Source organism: Aquarana catesbeiana, linkage group LG09 (assembly GCF_042186555.1).
Source record: "Aquarana catesbeiana isolate 2022-GZ linkage group LG09, ASM4218655v1, whole genome shotgun sequence".
NCBI lineage: Eukaryota > Metazoa > Chordata > Amphibia > Anura > Ranidae > Aquarana > Aquarana catesbeiana.
Genome location: NC_133332.1, coordinates 52,919,517 through 52,942,388, shown reverse-complemented (window position 1 = coordinate 52,942,388; position 22,872 = coordinate 52,919,517). Strand labels below are relative to the sequence as shown.

Here is a 22,872-nt window from a genome sequence, read left to right as displayed (position 1 = left end):
CCTACAGGACAACCCTCAGCTCGAATTTTGGACAACTTTGCAGGAATTGGACAAAGTTTGAGCAGCGAATGGCGAGCTTATAGTGGTATTCCAGGTTGAATTACACATTAAATAGTTTGCCTGGGACAGCTGTTTCCATTACAGAATAATGCGGCCGCTGTGTCTGCTGTAAAATATTATAGTAGCATTAGCTTCATACAGTAAGTGGTTCTGGCAGCAGTAAGTTCAACTTCATATATGTTGATGGAATTAAAGAGAATCGGGCTGAATGCTCCTCCACCATCCAGTAGAAGCCTTGTTTTTCTATCAATAAATACAAGGCTTACTCTGATTGGTCAAGATGGAGCAGTTGGTGGTTTAAGTCACGATTTCCACCATGAACATACTAGAGGGGAATGGGAGGAAAGAAGTAAGGGCTACTCCAAACAAGCCCTACCTCCCCATAAAGGAATTATTGGACTATTACGGTACCCAATTGAGACATAGAACATAAGTAAAATTTCAATTTATTGAGTTACAAAATAGTAAAATATATACAGTTTACAACAAAACAACTTGGGAGTTGTTGGAACAAAAGACATACATTAAAGTAACAGTAAGTACAGCCCACATGTATGAATGAATTCACATTGATGTACAGGATGTACTGATGTAAAGGACGTTTAACCTCAACAGTTTCGCGGCCAATGCCGCTTCCTCAGGAGGTGTCCAAATATAGCATCTAAGAAGATAAATAATCACAATTACATTCATAGAATACAGAAAATAGTAATACATTGTAGTACAACATAGTATTGGAGTGATTACATGTTGTATAAACACACTCACCAACAACTGCCCCAACAGGCAAGGAACTGCAATTATGAGACGCCCGGATCGAGCGTTCCCCCTGGGGGCGGACACGGGGGGCTAAGCGAGACGGGCTAGTATATAAAGAAACAATGTATATCGGTTTGTGGTGTAAATTGTATTGATACATACACCACCTAAGTGCGTGGGAATAGGGAAGGTTGGAGGAGAAAAAAGGAGGGGAACGGGAAAAGAAGAGAAGGAAGAAAAGGAGGAGGGGAGGGAGGGAAGGGAGGAAAGCAAGGGGGAGGAAAAAAGGAAAGGGAGGAAGGGGGAGGGGGAAGGGGGAGGGGGGGAGGGGGGGAAGGGGAGGGAAAGGAAGGGGGGGAGAGGGAAAGGGGAGGCAAGGGGAAGGATGGGGAAAAGGGACGGGAAGGGAAGAGAGGGGGGGAAGGGGGGGGGAGAAGACGCCAAGGGCAGAGAGGGGGGAAGAGAAAGGGGATAGACCCTTTCCCCTTTTCCTCCCCCTTGCTTTCCTCCCCCCTCCTCCTTTTCTTCCTTCTCTTCTTTCCTCTCCCCTCCTTTTTTTTTTAGGTTAAATGTCCTTTAGTACATCAATGTGCCTTCATTCATACATGTGGGCTGTACTTACTATTACTTTAATGTATGTCTTTTGTTGCAACAACTCCCAAGTTGTTTTGTTGTAAACTGTATATATTTTACTATTTTGTAACTCAATAAATTGAAATTTTACTTATGTTCCATGTCTCAATTGGGTACCGTAATAGTCCAATAATTCCTTTATCGGGAGGTAGGGCTTGTTTGGAGTAGCCCTTACTTCTTTCCTCCCATTCCCCTCTAGTATATCAATGTAGGATGATGGTACTTGAATATTTAATACCTCTAGTCAATTTTTGTGGCAACACCCTTCTTTCCACCATGAACAGTCAGAGGAAGCTTTGTATTCATTCATGAAAATACAAGGCTACTCCTTGAATGGTGGAGAAATACTTGGCCCCACTCTCTTTCATTCTGGTCAAAGAAGGGAAATCACCTGTATTGTTGCTGGAACACAGTGCTGTTTAGTGTATGCAGATAATGCTACTAATGTACAGTCCATTATGGTACATACAGCGGCCACATCCTTCTGTAATGGAAAATAGTTTGTTTGTCCCACCTTGGCCCAAACAAACTATTTAAAGTGGAATTAAACCTGGAATACTGTTTCAAGTTTTACGTTAATGCTAGTCATAGCTTACACAGGGCTCAAGACTTTAGAAAATGTTATCACCACAGTTATCCCTTAATAATTCCAACCACATTAACACAGTGTTCTTCCTACAGACATCGATGAGTGTCGACAAACACCGCGTCCTTGTGGATCAGGCAGATGCCTAAATACTCCTGGCAGTTTCCGCTGCTCTTGTCCTGTTGGTTACAGGCTGAATCCACAAAGCAATGACTGCATTGGTAAAGTTATATGGTCAAGTCTTATTGCCATTAGCACATCTAAGACTTACCGTAATTCTACATTTAGTAATGAAGATGTATAAAATGTATGCCTTAATGACTGTGATTTTTCCGTCAAAGAGCTCGTATTGACATATAACATATCATTGACCATAGACTGCCCAAATAAGTGCTGTCAAAGTGGAGTTGTCTTCTTCAACAGAATTTACATGGCAAGCAGTATTTCATAGAGGAACAGTCTTGTTCAGCCTTTTACTCAGTGTCACAATAAGTGATGAATGTGATAAAAGTGAAGCCTGACAATCCCCAAACTCTTTAGAGAGAATGGGGAAGCTGGTCTGAATTATAATGCCACCCTCATTCAAAAGTTGGTACAAGACTTAAAATCTCCTGCATTAACTTAACTAGCCCTGGGAGTGAGCACATTTAACAAAAAACAGTCAGTTAGAAGTAACACAGAGGCATCATAAACCTTAATTAGCCCTGGATCCTTGAAGACCTTTAGATGAAGCCTTGTGATAAATGGTCAGGTTGTAAATGATCTGATGTGCAGTCTAGGAGTACACATCTGTGAAGCTGGGATATTGAGCCATAGCTGAACCTCCTATAGTGAAACGTCATATATATTCCATAATTTCTATGGAAAGGAATTACCTTCCTAAAAAGTGGTTACCTTAATGTAGAAGTAGATACAACTCATACACCAAACACAGCTATATTACAAGGTCCGGAAGGCTGGTAAGACCCATTAGACCTCCTAGGAGAAATATACACCATATACTTTCTATGCCATGTTTCACCTGATAACTGATATGCTGTTTTTCAGAGTGTGAGCCCTTATCCCATGAAAATACAGACTTGCCCAAAATAGTTAACACCAAGGGGGGTTTTTGCTGGGCATTATAAAACACTCCAGCACACCAACAATACCCCTCAGACCTATTGATTGGGTACGGTAGCTCTGCACCACCCTGGCCGGGGGACACGAAAGGTAGCTGAACGAGCAGCTGGCAGATCTCATTTTAATATAGGAACTACGTAGGAATACTAAAAGTCATTAAATAAGGACAAGTGACTCTTGCAACATCAGATAGGATGTACTCCTCAAATAATCCAAACTTTGCACTGTACCAAAGACCAAATGGACCCTACTTAAGTATGCTTCATTTTTAAAATGGTATTTCACTGTTGAGTATGCCTTTTTTGTAATATTTTTTTTCTGTAAATATTTATTTCACTGTTTTCTTAACTTTACATTATACAATATTTAAATATTGTTAAGCTGAATCTCTGAATGCTCCAACTAGAAATTAAAGAACTCTGCCCCTCTGAAGAAACTACCATACTGTAAAACCTGTTACATTCCTGTCTGTGCATGGTAGCCAGTAATACAGACATTTTTAAAAGCGTTTCCATTAAAACATTTGGTTGTGTCTACCATGTGTGTGTGAAGGGTTAACTCCTCAGCAGACCTACCCCAGTGACAGTCAATCCCAGTTTGATGGTGCTTAGACTGTCAAGATGGAAAATCCCTGTGCAGGATGAAGCTGGCAGTATACATGCCACACTGGCTATAGAAGGTAATCACTTCTGGCACTAGGAACTCTAAATCAAGTGGCATGTTGTATGCTAAGTGTATGTATGTCCAAAACATTTTATATAGTTAGGATCAATTGGGGAAGAATTAGAACCCCTAAAAAGTCTTTTATTTCTGTCTCTGGTGAGATTCAACCTCTCTTATTGTGCTGGTTACCATTGTTAACAAGACAGAAAGTGATCATAAATCCAGGATTTTACAGTTGTCACCAGTGCAAAAAGTAAGGCCCCTTTCACACTGGGGCGGTGGGGGCGTCGGCGGTACAACAGCGCTATTTTTAGCGCTGCTGTACCGTCGTTCTTGTAGCTGTATTCGGCCGCTAGCGGTGCAGTTTTAACCCCCGCTGGCGGCCGAAAAAGGGTTAAAATCACTCGTACAGTATAGCCACGCTGTCCCATTGATTTCAATGGGCAGGAGCGGTGAAGGAGCGGTGAATACACCGCTCCTTCACCACTCCAAAGAAGCGGTTTGCAGAACTTTTTTCACCGTCCTGCCAGCGCACCGCTTCAGTGTGAAAGCCCTCGGGCTTTCACACTGAACAAACAGCGGAGGCTGTTTAGGGGCGGTTTGCAGGCGGTATTTTTAGCGCAATACCGCCTGCAAACCGCCTCAGTGTGAAAGGGGCCTAAGTGTAAATCTTTTAATGGGGACAACTGTTCTGGTGAGAGAAATTCCCTTCACTTTTCAGAGATTTCTCCCACTTCCTGTTGCTTCTCCATGACAGGATTTTAGGAACAATCTCCCCAACGAGGCACAGACAGAAAAAAACTGACAGGGATTTAAACCCTTCCTCACATCCAAACCAAAAAAAAGTTTATCTATACATGAACCTTAACCTAATTAATTGAAAAACACATGGGTAGATGATGAAAAACTGAAGGTTTGTTTGCACATGGATTGAAACTATGAACCATCTTCCATGGAAACAATTAGTGTAATGTTCCATTTCCTCTAACAGACATCAATGAGTGTGAGAATCCCGGAGCCTGTGCTGGTCAAGAGTGTGTCAATACACCAGGGTCATTTCAATGTCGCCAATGCCGCCTCGGGTACAGACTCCAGAACCGGCGTTGTGTGGGTAAGGACCTGATTATTGATGTCTTGGGGCAGACTAATGCCCCGTACACACGGTCGGACATTGATTGGACATTCCGACAACAAAATCCATGGATTTTTTCCGACGGATGTTGGCTCAAACTTGTCTTGCATACACACGGTCACACAAAGTTGTCAGAAAATCCGATCGTTCTGAACGTGGTGACGTAAAATACGTACGTCGGGTCTATAAACGGGGCAGAAGCCAATAGCTTTCGTCTCTTAATTTATTCTGAGCATGCGTGGCACTTTGTGCGTCGGATTTGTGTACACACAATCGGAATTTCCGACAACGGATTTTGTTGTTGGAAAATTTTATATCCTGCTCTCAAACTTTGTGTGTCGGAAATTCTGATGGAAAATGTGTGATGGAGCCCACACATGGTCGGATTTTCCCACAACAAAGTCCTATCACACATTTTCCGACCGTGTGTACAGGGCATAAGACTAAAGAGCTTTCTAGTTTTGTCATTGAAATGATGGGAACAAACAGTTCTTCTATGTGCCTCTCTGTCTAGATATCAATGAGTGTCAGACCGAATCCACCTGTGGGCCAAGTGGAAAATGTATCAACACTGATGGCTCTTTCAAATGCGAATGTGTGCCAGGCTTCCGTCTGAACAGCGATGGAACTCGGTGTACAGGTTAGACCAACTATTAATGGCATACAGCGTGGTTTTACAAAAGGTAGAGAAAAGGAATTGTAGAAGAGTAGCATGAAGAGTTTTGCTGTCATTATACTAGTTGGCTAGTAAAATGACATATGGAATCTGACTACTTTTCCACTTCTCCTAGAGTGTTTGAACATGAAGAAGATATGGTCTAAGGTAACTGTAATGTCTCTGGTGTATTAAGCTGAAAAATGTATTTTGTTATGTAGCATGGTCTAAGGCTGTGAGTTTAGTTCTTTCCATGCTTTATTTGAGTGACTGATGTGGCACTCTGCAATTCCTTTGCATGGTGTAAATTCTTGCACAAGAGTAATTACCCATTACACACATTTATAAGAGATCCATGCAGTATCTTCTGTGCCAGTAAGAGGTCCTGTCACTGTAAGAATATAGGAAAATGTGGCACAGGATTCGCATTTAGGGTTAATGCGAAGTTCCAGACAAATTTTTTGTGAGCAGAGAATGTTTTTGGCTTTCTCTGGATTCTGTAGTTCTGAATCTGAACTTTCAATCCTGTGTTTGGGTTTTGCTAGACGCCTGCAACCTGTCTGAGTACACAGGTGTGCAGAATTGTTATATACTTAGCTCAGAGCTTCTAGTTTGGAGACCACTCCTAGTGTGGGAGACGGAAGGTCTAACCCAGGGGTCAGATTCCCCAGCCAGAAGCCAATAGAGAGAGGGTCTCACCCAGGGGTCATAGGTGCCCCAGCCAGAAGCCAATAGAGAGAGGGTCTCACCCAGGGGTCATAGGTGCCACAGCCAGAAGCCAAGAGACAGAGGGTCTCACCCAGGGGTCATAGGTGCCCCAGCCAAGTGACAGAGGGTCTCACCCAGGGGTCAGAGGTGCCACAACCAGAAGCAAATAGACAGAGGGTCTTACCCAGGGGTCAGAGGTGCCGCAGCCAGAACCCAAGAGACAGAGGATTTCACAGAGGGGTCATAGGTGCCCAAGCCAAGAGACAGAGGGTCTCACTGAGGGGTCAGAGGTGCCCCAGTCAGGTGCCAGGAGACAGGAGGTCTCGTTCCAGGAGTCAGGTCGGCTTCTATCAGGGTGTCAAGAGAACCCCAATCCATAGGCCAGAAATGGGCCGTGCAGCAGGATGCTACAACTAAAGTAAGAGAGCAAAAGTAATCCAGGAGTGCCAGACACCACAGTCAGAAGGACTAGTAAGAGGAGCAGCGATGCTGCCAACAAACGAGCCAGGTGGCTCAGCATTTGCATTGTTTGGATCATGTGTGGGAGAAACCCCTACGTGGGCAACTAATGTGCATGTGAACCTTTTGTTTATTTAATAAAAGTGGGCTGCTATGCCCTAAAGTACAGTTTTGGACTGGCACAACTCGCTGTAAAAGCACCTACCGCTTTAGTTTAATTTTGCCAATGCCACACTTCAGAAAAGTTCCAAGTTTACTGTGTCTTCAAGGGGAGAGTGACCTGTGCCCACACCCTATAGCAGCGCTTTTCACAAGGAGGGATGCCATGGGTTTGTCTTACCTCCTATTAGGGAGCAGATCCTGCCTTTTCCTGAGGGAAACGCTTGCTTCAGGCTAACCCAAGCCTACATTGTAAAACTATGCTGGGCTCACACAAAAAGGGAGAAGTTCTCAGTTTCCTCCACAATACTGGAGGGATCCGACTAAATAACCCACACACTAAAAAAGTCAGTCTATACAGTAGATCTCTAGTTCAGAAATGACAAGGTGGAGCCATGCCTGAAAGAGTCCTTGCACTTGCAAATGAAATAACACCATGAGTTGTGAGGACATACAGTAGCTTCATACAGAGCCACACCATGGGGCTAACTACTGGGCCAAAAAAAAGGTCCTACATCCTAATACAATATTACCTACCTCCTGGATTTATTAGCAGTTTCTATGCAGCAGTAACATTCCTCTCTTGTGGATGTCCCTTCATATATGGCTATTGTATTAACCTTTAACTTGGTTTGCTACAGACATTAATGAATGCCTGGAAGGAGAATACTGTTTTCCACGTGGTGAATGCCAGAACACTGAGGGCTCCTATAGATGTGTGTGTGCAGAGGGCTTTGTCACCAGTCCTGATGGATCGTCATGTGTTGGTATGATCATTTTTTTTTTAAAACCTTTCCTTATTTCATCCTTGTACTTTGTAGTGTCAGGGGTGTGTAAAATACACAAGGTCACTCAATTTCTAGATGTCATTGCTTGGTCCAAGTTCACACCATGGTTGTCTGATGCTTCTTCAGCGTTGATCCTCCACTTATATGCTTTAGTCTGTCACTTTTTTATGTCACATCCAGTTTTTACCTGATGGATAGCATACTGATTTGTCCCATTTAACCCTCTGTCCAATTTGCCTGAGGTAGGGCATCTCCGTCGACTGAATTCAACTCAAGATTGCTATACCGTGTCCATGAATTGAGTACTGTCCGTGATACTTTTTTTATTTGCACTAACATACAATTTTTCAGGACAAGCTTTCGGGGTATGTCCCTTTCTTCAAGGTCTAAGCAGTGCAAATAGTGCAAATAAAAAAAGTATCACGGACAGTACTCAATTTTCTCTGTCACAATTGCACTAATACGGCTACAATCAAATCAAGTGTCCATGAATCATAGCTGTAGGCATGGGTAGTGATAAGAAAAAATGGTGTACAGCCAACTTAGTTATTTTGCCTGTGTCCTTCCCAATAAACCCTTGTCCTACAATGTCCTTATATTACAGCTATTCCGCAGTTGACCTCATCATCTCCCCTTCTATTCTAGCTAATGGTAGACTCCAGGTATTTGAAATTGTAGATTTGCTCCAGAATTTCACCTTGAAGGCTTTAAAATGTTATTATAGTTTTTCTTTTCTGCACAATTGTGGACTCCATTTTTGTCCTCATTTTCTTCCTCTAGGTTGAGGGTTTCCTGTAGATATTTTTATGTCGTGTCGTATCGTATTTGTGTGCTACCTTAATTATATTTGCCCCCTTCCCAATATACCGCAAGGAAGTACACACCTAAGAAGCAGACAAATAACAATTGTTAGCACCATGGCCTGGCGTTTTTTTTCTCTGTATTGAAATGCATAAGCCAGGGATATGCAATTAGCGGACCTCCAGCTGTTGCAGAACTACGAGTCCCATGAGGCATAGCAAGACTCTGACAGCCACAAGCATGACACCCAGAGGCAGAGCATGTTGGGACTTGTAGTTTTGCAACAGCTAGAGGTCCGCTAATTGCATATCCCTGCCATAAGGCATACACCAAACAAGGCCATCAAATGAGAGCAAATGGAGATTAAGCAATTACTTAGCATATTAGAATTGGTAACTACCAGAGCGTAATTGAACAATTATAGAAGGTTTTAACACCAAAGAAAAACAGAGAAAGTTCCTCTGTTGTCAGGGTTGTCTTTATTTATACCCTGTGCAGACATTTTCATTGTAATTTAAAAAAAGGTTACTTTTGCATAACAAGTCCAATACACATTACCCTAATACATGTCAATTAAGAGTAAAAACAATTCTGAACCTTTATTATATTTCACATTATTTTTATAAATTTAGAAGGTGACACTCAGAGCTCATTGGTCCCCACATAAAATTAGGGATTTTCCAGAAGTATCATATACTATTATTAGCATAACTGCTATACCTCTATTTTACAGTTTATATAGAGATTTTAAATTTGATCGCTAACATACATTTCTAGTTCATATACACTATATTGTCAAAAGTATTTGGATTTATACCTGAATTTATACGCACTTGAACTTTAATGACATCCCAGTTTTAGTCCGTAGGGTTCAATATTGCGAGGGCCCACCCTTTGCAGCTATAACAGCTTTAACTCTTCTAGGAAGGCTGTCCACAAGGTTTAGGTGTCTATGGGAATGTTTGACCATTCTTCCAGAAGTGCATTTGTGAGGTCAGGCAATGACCGCTCTAATTTGTCCCAAAGGTGTTCTATCAGGTTGAGGTCAGGACCCTGTGCAGGCCAGTCAAGTTCCTGCACTTTATGGACCTTGCTTTGTGCACTGGTCCAAATAATTTGGGGGAGGGGGGATTATGGTGTTGGATTGTTTTTTTTTTTAGGGGTTGGGCTTGGCCCCTTAGTTCCAGTGAAGGATGTCAGCATACTAAGAAATTTTCCACAATTTCATGCTCCTAACTTTGTGGGAACAGTTTGGGGATGGCCCCTTCCTGTTCCAACATGACTGGTCACCAGTGCACAAAGCAAGGTCCATAAAGACATGGATGAGCAAGTTTGGGGTGGAGGAACATGACTGGCCTGCACGGAGTCCTGACCTCAACCCAATAGAACACCTTTGGGGTGAATTAGAGTGGAGACTGCGAGCCAGGCCTTCTTGTACACATCAGTGCCTGACCTCACAAATGTGCTTCTGGAAGAATGGTCAAACATTCCCATAGACACACTCCTAAACCTTGTGGAGAGCCTTCCCAGAAGAGTTGAAGCTGTTATGGCTGCAAAAGGTGGGCCAACTCAGTATTCAACCCTATGGACTAAGACTGGGATGCCATTAAAGTTCATGTGCCTGTAAAGACAGGTGTCACAATACTTTGTATATTTGTGTTCTAACTTCTTTATTCCATTTTTATCTCCTATCCTTTTCTCTTCAAAAAGACTATTAAAGGAGTCTCAGATATACCTTTAATTTGGCAGCTTTAACCATATTTCCATTAAGACTAGTTTTTTTTTTCCTTTACGCTGCAAAATCTGTTTAGAACAAGTCTCTGCTATTTTTCCTTTTAAGTCTCCTCCTAATCTAAAATTATTAAAAAAAAACATAACCCAACATTTGGGCTTCATTAGGGGTGATAATTATCCCAAAAAGTGCCAGTGCTTAGTGCAAACAAAATTATAATAAAAACAAAAGTGCATTATGCACTGGCACAATTATCACCCCTGATAAAAGCAAATTTAGTTGTAAAATATGTTGAGTTGTGTGGGGTTTTTTTGGGGGGGTGAGGGGGATGTTTGTTTCAATTCTCCTGGAATGTAAGCTTTGACCATGTTGAGAAGATGTATCGTAAGCTACATGGGCCATGTTACATAGTTACATAGTAGGTGAGGTTGAAAAAAGACACAAGTCCATCAAGTCCAACCTATGTGTGTGATTATATGTCAGTATTACATTGTATATCCCTGTATGTTGTGGTTGTTCAGGTGCTTATCTAATAGTTTCTTGAAACTATCGATGCCCCCCGCTAAGACCCCACCGCCTGTGGAAGGGAATTCCACATCCTTGCCGCTCTTACAGTAAAGAACCCTCTATGTAGTTTAAGGTTAAACCTCTTTTCTCTTCTTCTAATTTTAATGAGTGGCCACGAGTCTTGTTAAACTTCCTTCCGCAAAAAAGTTTTATCCCTATTGTGGGGTCACCAGTATGGTATTTGTAAATTGAAATCATATCCCCTCTCAAGCGTCTCTTCTCCAGAGAGAATAAGTTCAGTGCTCGCAACCTTTCTTCATAACTAAGATCCTCCAGACCCTTTATTAGCTTAGTTGCCCTTCTTTGTACTCTCTCCATTTCCAGTACATCCTTCCTGAGGACTGGTACCCAGAACTGGACAGCATACTCCAGGTGCGGCCAGACCAGAGTCTTGTAGAGTGGGAGAATTATCATTTTATCTCTGGAGTTGATCCCCTTTTTTTAATGCATGCCAATATTCTGTTTGATTTGTTAGCAGCAGCTTGGCATTGCATGCTATTGCTGAGCCTATCATCTACTAGGACCCCCAGGTCCTTTTCCATCCTAGATTCCCCCAGAGGTTCTCCCCCCAGTGTATAGATTGCATTCATATTTTTGCCACCCAAATGCATTATTTTACATTTTTCTACATTGAACCTCATTTGACATGTAGTCTCCCACCCCATTAATTTGTTCAGATCTTCGTGCAAGGTTCCCACATACTGCGGAGAAGTTATTGCCCTGCCTAGCTTATCTATTTACTCAGGATAACATTATCTTTCACATTATACAAACAAATTGGGATGTATATATATATATATATATATATATATATATATATATATATATATATATATATATATATATATATATATATATATATATATATATATATATATATACATTGTGTTTTTCTTTTTTTTTTTAATTGAAGAAAAAAAAAAAAAGAATTTCGCATTTAGAAAATTTTTGCGCAAATACCTTGTGACATAAAAAATTGCAATGACAGCCATTTCATTCACTAGGGTCTCTGCTAATAATATATAAATTAACAGGGACATTACATATTGCATATTGAGAAAGAAAGAACATCGTCACTGAGTTTTTGAATGAGACATTGGTTTGAAGGAAGTCTTTCTGGCCAGCATAATCAAACGGCGCCCGCGGGCTCACCGTGAGAGATTATTGCTGGTGCCTGCAGTGTTGCCCTCGCACAATCTAGGTTGTGTGTATTGCCTATCATATATATATATATATATATATATATATATATATATATATATATATATATATATATATATATATATATATATATATTATATATATATATATATATATATATATTGTTTGGGGGTTCTTTTCTAGCAAAAGAAATTATGATTTTTTTACATGTAGGAGAGAAATGCCAGAATTGTCTTGGGTGGCAAGTGGTTAAAGTCCCAAACTTTGCTCTACAATTTGGATTTATATATGATCTAGGGGATGTGGTGCACTATTTACGTACCAACACCATTTTCAATATAAATTACATTTTGCTTATAGTAATAGTTAGAGTGCAGTACTGACTAAAAAGTAAAAAAAACTGGGGCGTAACATGTCAGGTTTTCACATCAGGGTGTAGTTTCAGAATTTTCCCAAAGATGCCTCTAGTAATTAAAAACACAAGTTTTAATGCAGATGAATAATTGTCTTCCAGCAGTAAAACAAAAAAGATATTGTTAAGTTTAATAAAGCAGCTTGAGATAATACACAAATAGAGACACCAGTCGCTGAGCATTTTATTAGGTCACAGTTGATGTCTGGCGCCCCAACTAGGCGTAACTGTTGAGAACAATAGTATCTCACATCTAGCATAGAAGTTTTTGGATACACTGTTTTTTTTTTCTCTTAAAGGTTCAACTTATTTGTTTTACATGGGCAGGAGCACTCAAAAAGTACACTTATGCCCCATACACACGGTCGGACTTTGTTCGGACATTCCGACAACAAAATCCATGGATTTTTTCCGACGGATGTTGGCTCAAACTTGTCTTGCATACACACGGTCACACAAAGTTGTCGGAAAATCCGATCATTCTGAATGCGGTGTGGTAAAACATGTACATCGGGACTATAAACGGGGCAGTGGCCAATAGCTTTCATCTCTTTATTTATTCTGAGCATGCGTGGCACTTTGTGCGTCGGATTTGTGTACATACGATCGGAATTTCCGACAACGGATTTTGTTGTCGGAAAATTTTATATCTTGCTCTCAAACTTTGTGTGTCGGAAAATCCGATGGAAAATGTGTGATGGAGCCTACACACGGTCGGAATTTCCGACAACAAGGTCCTATCACACATTTTCCGTCGGAAAATCTGACCGTGTGTACGGGGCATTAGACAGGAACATAGAAGCAGAATATTTTGGTTGGAGCAAAGCTTTCAGAGGTTTTCAAGGCTGACTGCAAATTTATTTCCAAATTTAGAATAATAGTAGAAAGATCAGTACACTAGTACATAAGAGAGAATTAATGAAGGCTAAGGGTTAGAACCTACCTGATCTCAACCTGATAGAACACCTTTGGGATGAATTAGAGCAGAGACTGCGAGCCAGGCCTTCTTGTCCACATCAGTGCCTGACCTCACAAATGCTCTTCTGGAAGAATGGTCAAACATTCCCATAGACACACTCCTAAACCCTATTGAAAGCTGTTGTAGCTGCAAAGGGTAGACCAACTCAATATTGAACCCTACGGACTAAGACTGGGATGCCATTAAACTTCATGTTTGTGTAAAGGCAGGCGTCCCAATACTTTTGGCAGTATAGTGTATTTGTGCGATGCAAATAATGCAAGTGCATTATGTGTTACTCCTCATTTCATTAAAGCAGTCCCGAATATCGGACTTGTCGCTGCATTGTAATATGGTCTGTGGCCATGTTTTACAACACGCTGCAAAGCATGTGTCTTGCTTTAGTGGGGTCGGGATGAAATTCAGAATCAATGCAACATGTGTTTCCATCGCATGCATTGCCACAATGCATAGATGTAAATCAGCCCTGAAAGGAGCAGGGACTAATATGAAGGGTACCCTGTAAAGCCAATTTTGAATTTGTCAATGTTATAAAAAATAAATGGCAAAGGCTATACAGTAGATAGGAAATGTTGATACTTTTAATTTGTGATTTGTTCACTAAAAGTGTTCTTTTCTTTCCTGACCAGACAAGGATGAATGTCTGCAGGGAACATTCTGCCAAGGGGGCCGATGTACCAATACCGTTGGGTCATTCCAATGTACTTGCCCTACAGGACTTCGAGCCACTGCAGACAAAGTCAACTGTGCAGGTACAGTCGAGCAGATTCTTTATGTTAATGATGGTCAATAGTAATGAGCCAAACATACCTTGGTTTGGTTCCAAGTGGGTTTGCCAAATTTGATTGAAGTTTGTGTGCTAAATCCTAACCCCACTGAACTGAATGAGAGCCGACTGTAATGGCCATTTTCTAGGCTAATAATGGATTGTCAGACAAATGACATGGAGGGGGGGGGGGGGGGGGGGCTGGCTACTGCTGTGAGGAACATGTACCAGGCTGCATGTTCGTATAAGCATCTGGTATGGATTTTGGGAAGGCCCCATTTGTTTTTCTTGTTTTTTTACATATGGGTAGGGATAACTCACTGGATGTTAGGACACTGGCGTCTGCCAACTTTCTAGCTTTAAAGGAGCTGCTGTGGTAGTTATACTGCTCCTAATTGTTTCACTTCCTGCTGAAGCAAGAGGTTTGGCTTGGTTCCCTGAACCTCTGAAGAAGCGAAATTTGATTCGGACCAAACCAAGAGCTCATTGCTGTGATCAACTTGGTAAATGTAGGGGACCTCAAGTACCACTCCTGACATGTCACAATAGCTTAGTTTTCATAAATTTGCAATTACCTTCTATTAGGGTGGAATCATTACAAAAGTAAATAAGTCTTCTACCTTTATTTTGGATAAACCAATGCTCCTTTAGAATGCTGTTTTCGCTTTCAGTTCTGTTCCTGATTACGTGGCACAGTGACAAATCATCTATCTTTTTTGTTCTTGTCTCTAGATATTGATGAATGTCAGGAGAGAGGGTCACCTATCTGTGGAACTCAAACCTGTGAAAACACACTGGGATCCTATAAATGTATAGCAGTTTGTGATGCTGGGTACAGGTTGACTTCATCTGGTGACTGTGCCGGTAAGAATTCCCCACTTCATGTTTTTAGCTTAGAAGGGGACAATAAAATGTGTAATCTGACAGAAGCTGGTTTCAACAAGACTAGCTTCTGTCGAACAGGCATGCTGGAAAATCAGCATCCGATCGACATTTGATCAGCACTGGCAGCCAATGGCTGCGAGCACTGACCTGTGTGTTCTGGCGGGGGGCAGTCCCTCACATTCCCCCACACTCCTCCGCAGTCCCATGTCAGAACACAATAGCACAACAGTGGATCATCAGCTTGTGTTAGTACAGTGATCTGTCAGGTTTGTTTTGTTTAACCCCCAGGGTTGAACGAAAAAAACATATTGTGTGTACCAGACTTAACACAAGCGATGTTAGTACAGCAATCTCCCCTGCTGAGCTATTGTGTTCTGACAGGGGGACTGCCCCCCCCCCCCGCCAGAACACACAGGTCAGCGCTCGCAGCCATTGGCTGCCAGTGATGATCGGATGCCAATTAGATTCTGGTTTTCCAGCATGCCTGTTTGACAGAGGCAGGTCGTTAGATCAGCTTCTGTCGGACAGGGAGCTGTACACACGGGCTGGATTTCGTCCAGTCTCTACTGTACCGGCTGATTTCAGCTGATATTCTGCCCATATATACCCAACATTAGACACTTTTAATCATGAGATTCTGTATTACTATTGCTTCCTGAATGTTAGAACTCAACACTGGAGACAATTTTAGATTTAGAGGGTTTACATCTGCTGTGGAATAATGTAATAGAAGTGCTATTTAACCAGCTTCAAAAGAGTTCTTTTAGTTTGCCAGATAATATAGCTCCCATTACACTTCTGGCCCTCTTCCAACCACTGCAGGTCTAAGAGACACTTTCCTTTTTCGGCCATATGTTGGTCCCCTTAGACTCACTGAGGTGCTGTGAATACAGGTTTTTAACCTGACCACCAACCAGAGGCACCCCTGGGAGGCCCTTGGCCTAGCCTGACCAGCACTACACAGTTGCTCGCTTTATACCTTATCACAATGGACCCCAATAGCAGCTTCACCCAGCACCTATTTGTTTCCAGAAGACATTCCCATAAAGAGTTTAGGAGAGGGAAGTCTCCACACAATGAAAACCTTTTAGCTCTTTTACTAAAACACAGTTGATTTACATACTGTATATACATCTTTTCAGTCATCCCAATGGTGATGGTACAATCCTTAGTTGCAAACAGAGAGCAGCAGAGATGAAAGCTGAGTCAAGGCTCATACTAAAGGTTTACTACATTTAATACCCAAGGGATGTGAGTTGTCCCATTGGTCCTGGACCATTGCTTCCTTACTTCCCTTCCCCCCTAAGGGGAAACTCCCACAGGTTTTAGCTCCAAAATTTACCTTTGCATGGCTTGGTCCTTGCCCTGCTTTTCATGACCAACTCTACAGGTGGACTCCTGCCAGACTATTTATACTGAACGCACTTACCCAAGATGCCAAGATGTACCACATTGGCAGGGGCAGGGTTGACACTACCTCACTATCTATGGTACACCCCACTCACTACCTTGAGGACCTCTAGGGGATACTTAGGCAACTACACTGCCTATTCTTACTACAGAGTTCCTGACCTTAACCATAGTGACATCTAGTGGCCACTTTGGGGAAGTACACCAAGCACCTCTGTACCCCTACAATGGTATCTTCACAAGGGTGTAAGTTCATTATTATTTTACTAAATCTTTTGACAAGGAAAAAAAAACTGCAGTAAAAAAAAGTCTGGAAATGTATGAAATTACCTAAGCACAATATTTGTTCTGTCTATCCACCAGACTTTGGCGCAATGACAATATGAATTCAGTTGCTCATCTATGCTAATGAAAGTCACACTATTGTTCACAGCACAACAGTATAAAGATAAATAAGTAGGCCAATAATTGAATATACTCTCATCTTTCTTTAGATATCAATGAGTGTGCCAATTCAACTATCTGCGGAGAAAATGCCATCTGTGAGAATCTGATTGGCTCTTACCGATGTACATGTAACTGGGGTCATGAAATGTCAAGTGAGGGACAAAATTGCGTGGGTAAGTCATTCTCATCTAAGCCATCCATCTAAATCAGGGATCTCCAAACTACGGCCCTCCAGCAGTTGAGGAACTACATGAGTCATTGTAAAACTCTGACATTCACAGACATGACTAGGCACGAAGGGAACAACTGGAGGGTCATAGTTTGGAGACCCCTGATCTAAATGTTGATAAATGAATGGCAGCGTTGGACTTGATTAACATACAGCCAGGGCGGTGCATTGGCTCACCTCTTAATCCTTTGGTTTACTCTCATAATTTAAAGCTAAAACTGACTACCAGCTCACGGGAGCACCCTGACATCACTAGAGATGGTCCATTTTAAAGTCAACCTGACATGGCTGCTGACATTGCTGAAGATGCTAGTTGAGTCATTGACCAGGAACCTCAGATTGAAATCAGATGTCCTGATCTAATGTATATACTTGGGTCAGTATGACAGTCAAGAAAAATTCTTTCCAAAGGCGAGAATAGAAATAGCAGCCTCTAAGGGGGAATTTTACTCAAATGGAAGTATGCAAAATCTGGTGCAGCTTTGCATAGAAACCAATCAGCTTCCAGGTTTTGATGTCAAAGCTTGAACAAACTGAAGTTAGGCTGGCCATACATTATACATTTTTCTTTTACTATTTTTATGAGGTCAAACCTAAACGCTTTCAATTGTATGCAATCAGACAGGGCCTTGTACTACATAGTTGAAGGTAAATCTAATAGAAATTGAATAAGAAAATTGTATTATGTATGGCCAGCACTAGAAGCTGATTAACTACCATGCACAGCTGCATCAGATTTTGCACATTTTCCCATTTTAGTAAAACTCCCCCTAAGTTTCTCTCATGGCAGGTTTCCTGAAAATTTTCAATTTTATTGTATTTTTTTTTGTTTAAATATTTTTACTTTGACAAGTTTTTAAACTGATGTTTTATATAATGTTTCTTTATATTTTACAAATGAATATTTAATACAGGGTACTCCCATTATACTGATTTTGCACAAAATTATTGTTTATAGTATCTAAAGAAAGAGCAAGTAGTATTTTTTCCTTTTAAGCCTCATACACACGATCGGACCTCCATTGGACATTTCTGTGGATTTTTGTCCGAATGGGCGTTGGCACACAGCAGAACATTTTCAGCTAACTTTCCCCAAATTCACGTGGTTTTTCAGCTCTTTACCACCACCCTTTGGGCAACTTCTGCTATTGTTGGCTGATGTTTAGCATTGGTTCTGAGCATGTGTGTTTGTACTTTGGACTTTAGTCCGATGGACTTGTGTACACACAATCGGATTATCCTCCATCGGACATTTGTTGTCGAAAAGTTTGAGAGCATGCACAGCAAACATTTGTCCGTTGAAACAGCAACAACAATTGTCCGATGGAGCATACAGACGGTCGGATTGTCCGATAAAACAGGTCCGGCGGACCGTTGTTGTTGAAAAGTCCGATCGTGTGTACGGGGCATTAGACTTTTCTTTATTTAATATAACAGAAGTAGGTCACTGTTCAGGCAGCCTTTCTTGCGTCCTCTATACAGTATGTTTAAGATCACTTGGCCACACTAACTGTTAATTATTTTTTTAAAACATCATTAATAATTTGGTTTTTCATTAATGTTATATTATTTTTTTATTTTTTTTCAGATATAGATGAGTGTTTGGAATATGGGGATTCCATCTGTGGCTCTATGCGATGCCAGAACACCCCAGGATCCTACAAGTGTGTAAGCGACTGTGAGCCTGGCTATCAGTTGTCGTTATCAGGGGACTGCACAGGTGAGACACTAAGGGTTTTATTTAATAAAAAATTGCATAGCTATTCATCCAGCAAAACTGCATGTACAGTACATACTGGCTGAATGTTCTTCAAATATTATGGGCAGTAGTAAAGATAGGTTCAGTTATAACGTAGAGTGAATCAGGAAAATACCACATTATGGCCACTAGATGGACCTGAGGCTCATAGGAAAGAAGAGATACAGTGTAAAAATTCTTGGGAATGCTGGAGGGAATTATCAAACAAATGTAATAATCGGGGCTGAACGCTGTATCGAGTGTTACTTGCATTTGGAGACCCTATACGTTCAAAGATATACAGTATGCCTGGATCACAGAATAGCTGCATTCTGGGTGTACCTCCCTGAAGGCACATGGATCTAAGCACAAGTACTACTGAGTACATCATGCAGTCTGATTCAGCCATAGCGTATTTCAGCATGGGCATGCTATAGACTTTGACCTCCTGGGCCCATGAAAACATTGTAAGTAGCCTAAAAGAGAGGCAAAGGAACCTTAAAGTGATACTAAACCCTAATTTATTTTGTTAATTTAATTTAAGAAAGTACAGGCTTAGAAAGTGTGTAAAGTCTGCTTCCTTCATAATCTGCCATATTTGTTTACCCGACCAGTCCCAAAACCACTGCACTCCCTCCTGTTTGTGGGTGTCTCCATTAGCTAGCTGGTTGTTAAACAGAAACCTGTGTGTGCACTCTCCTGGCCGGGGCTTTGTGCGTCCATTGAAACACACAGCGCCCAGCAAGCCACCCCCCTGCTCATTCCTCCCAAGTCCTGGCAGACAGCTACAGGAGCCAATTACTCCCTTACACTCTCCTCTACAAGTCGAAAGTTCAGGGAGTAGCGCGGATCGTTAAGGAACCCAGCAGTGGTGACAAAGGAGATTAGGTAAGTTTTTGGGGATGGGGGAGTTATGAATGTACTGGGGCATTTTTAACCCTAATGCTGCGAACCCATTAAGGTAAAAAATGCTTATCCTTTAGTACTACTTTAACATTGGTGTTCCTGTGTCAGATATCAACGAATGTCTAAATAAGAGTGTCTGTGGGGAACATGCAGTCTGCCTCAACCTAATGGGATCCTACCAATGCCTTTGTGACCGGGGCTTTGAGGGGGAGAGGGGCGACCTGCACTGCGTGGGTGAGTGATTTCTATGCTGAACGCTATACAGATAGAGAGTAACCCTAAAGATGCGTTATTATTGTCCAGGCAGGACATCTATTGAAGAGCATTACCGGCAGCGAGTCTGTAGCATGCAATTTCTTATGCACTGTAGTCCATGTGTATTCCTCTATGAAACCCTACATCTGAGCTATGTTCAGCCCTTATGCTGGATGTAATACAACTCCAGGATTATGACCCTGGATCCTTTGCATGGAAACAAGAAGACACATTTGTCTTCAATGTTAACACTGAGCCTTGGGTAATCCTCCACGTGTAGGGAGGTTGACCTTGAGCCTTTGGTAAACCACGTTGCACATTAATGTTAACCTTGAGTTTTTAAGATGAATACACACTATACAAATGGAAGGTATGCTTATGTTTTTAGTCATTTTTCTCACATTTGTGGTTTAGCTTTGAGCCCTTTCAGCTGGGGCTCCAGGGATCTACTTTTTACGCATGGAGAAAGCCAGAGCTTTTAGTAATACTCTCTATGGACTTTGAACATAGATTTTACTTTTTCAATGGAAAGTCACACTGAAGCTTCAGTTTATCAAATTATCTCTGAAAAAATACCTGTCAGGGCAGTATAAAGCTGGCCGTACACTACCTTCGCTGACTTGACGAATGTCATTGGAAAGTACTTCAAATTTTCATTTGCTTTTAACATTCAATTTTAGAAACATAGAAATATAGAAGAGTGATGGCAGAAAAAAAAAAAAAAAACAAGTGGTCCATTGAGTCTGCCCTAATTATACATATACAGATGAGTGAAAAAAGTATTTGCCCCCTTTCTGATTTTTTATTTATTTGCATATTTGTCACACCTAAATGACTCATCAAACACATTTTATTATTACACAAAGATAACCCGAGTAAATACAAAATGCAGTTTTTAAATGATGGTTTCATTTATTAAGGCAAAAAAGCTGTCCAAACCTGCCCGCCTTTATGTGAAAAAGTAATTGCCCCCTAACAGGGCTGGACTGGGACAAAAATTTGGCCCCGGACTTCACCCAGACCAGCCCACTTTATTTTTGCAAACATGCACCAAAACAGTATATAAAACTATACGCAAATGCGCAATATGGATACTTATTGAGTTTGGGATGGATCTGAGGGAAGCGGTGCGGCCTTTGTATGGGGCATCAGAGCGTCTGGGGGGGAAATTGCCAACTTGCCCCCTGGTAGGGTGACCACATTTTCAGACTGCCATTCAGAGACAATTTTGCCAAGGACCAGGGGAGATGTAGTCTCAGGGTTGAGGGAGGTGAGAGAGAGATAGAGAGGGGGGGAGAGAGTGGAAGGGAGAAAGAGAGGAGGGGAGAAGGGAGAGGAGAGAGAGAGAAAGGGAGGGGAGGAGAGAGAGAGGGGGGCAGAGAGAGAGAGAGGGGCAGAGAGGGGGCAGAGAGGGGGCAGAGAGAGAGGGGGCAGAGAGAGAGAGAGGGGCAGAGAGGGGGCAGAGAGAGAGAGGGGGCAGAGAGGGGGCAGAGAGAGAGAGAGGGGCAGAGAGAGAGAGGGGCAGAGAGAGAGAGGGGGCAGAGAGAGAGAGGGGCAGAGAGAGAGAGGGGCAGAGAGGGGGCAGAGAGAGAGAGAGGGGGGCAGAGAGAGAGAGAGAGGGGCAGAGAGAGAGAGGGGCAGAGAGAGAGAGGGGCAGAGAGAGAGAGGGAGGCAGAGAGAGAGAGAGGCAGAGAGGGGGCAGAGAGAGAGAGAGGGAGGCAGAGAGAGAAGGGGGCAGAGAGAGAAAGGGAGGCAGAGAGAGAAAGGGAGGCAGAGAGAGAGAGAGAGAGAGAGAGAGAGAGAGAGAGAGAGAGAGAGAAGGGGGCAGAGAGGGGCAGAGAGAGAGGAGGGAGAGAGGGTCTGGTCAGTGCTCAGCTAACTCACTTGAATGGTGGGGGGGGGCTTTAGTGTGGCTGTCGGCTGCTTGTTTAATCTTCCTGCTCCCTCTTGCTCTTCATAGATGCAACGCATGGGCAGGGAGAGAGGGGCGGGAGAAGCAGTGTTTGTCACAAGCTGGCTGAGGAGCAGTGTGCGAATCCTCTCCTCTAGGGCAGCTGCACCGAGCCGGCTGTCACCCACTGCCCCACACGCTGACATCAGGGATCATCCAGAGGATGGGATCGGCAGCGGCCGTCGGAGGACTTCCCCGCCCACCAGCGTGACTTACAGTAACCTATCGCAGTGGCAAAGGAAGTGCTCTGTGCTACAGGTGGTGGGCGAGCCGGCAGTGAAACACTAAAGCACCGAGCCAGCTCCCACCATCCCGGCAAAGTCCACCCCTAAATTGCCTCTTGGTCCCATGGTAGGGACGCAGTACAGCAGTGCTCAAAATAATGGCTGCACGGGCATCCATTATTTTGACAGGCTGTCACTGAAACAGGCCCACTGAGCCATCGGCCCACCGGGAAACTCCCGGTAGTCCCGATGGCCAGTAACACCTGCCCCCTAAACCTAATAACTGGTTGTGCCACCCTTGGCGGCAACAACTGCAATCAAGCATTTTTGCGATAACTGGCAATGAGTCTTTCACATTGCTGTGGAGCAATTTTGGACCACTTTTTGCAGAATTGTTTTAATTCAGCACATTGGAGGGTTTTCCAGCATGAACGGCCTGTGTAAGGTCATGATACAGCATCTCAATTGGATTCAAGTCCAGGCTTTGACTACGCCACTCCAAAACCTACATTTTGCTTTGTTTGAACATTTGGAGGTGGCCTTGCTGACTGTTGTGTTTCGGATTATTGTCCTGCTGCATAACCCAAGTGCACTTGAGCTTAAGGTCACAAACTGATGGCTGGACATTCTCCTTTAGGATTTTCTGGTAGAGTTTAGAATTCATGGTTCCATCAATTATGGTAAG

General features: G+C 42.4%; 1 protein-coding gene across 2 annotated transcripts in view; it reads left to right on the top strand.

The window, feature by feature from the left end:
- The window catches only part of LTBP4 (latent transforming growth factor beta binding protein 4), a 288,242-nt gene that overhangs the window by 244,119 nt on the left and 21,251 nt on the right, over positions 1–22,872 (top strand). The window contains exons 18-26 of one of the 2 annotated variants that reach the window (XM_073598500.1): positions 2,134–2,259; positions 4,815–4,934; positions 5,470–5,595; positions 7,578–7,703; positions 14,006–14,128; positions 14,875–15,006; positions 16,932–17,057; positions 18,702–18,833; positions 19,866–19,991. In XM_073598500.1, the coding sequence (XP_073454601.1) occupies positions 2,134–2,259; positions 4,815–4,934; positions 5,470–5,595; positions 7,578–7,703; positions 14,006–14,128; positions 14,875–15,006; positions 16,932–17,057; positions 18,702–18,833; positions 19,866–19,991 (1,137 nt within the window). The remainder of the gene's footprint in view (positions 1–2,133; positions 2,260–4,814; positions 4,935–5,469; positions 5,596–7,577; positions 7,704–14,005; positions 14,129–14,874; positions 15,007–16,931; positions 17,058–18,701; positions 18,834–19,865; positions 19,992–22,872) is intronic. The other variant, XM_073598501.1, reaches the window with a different exon arrangement.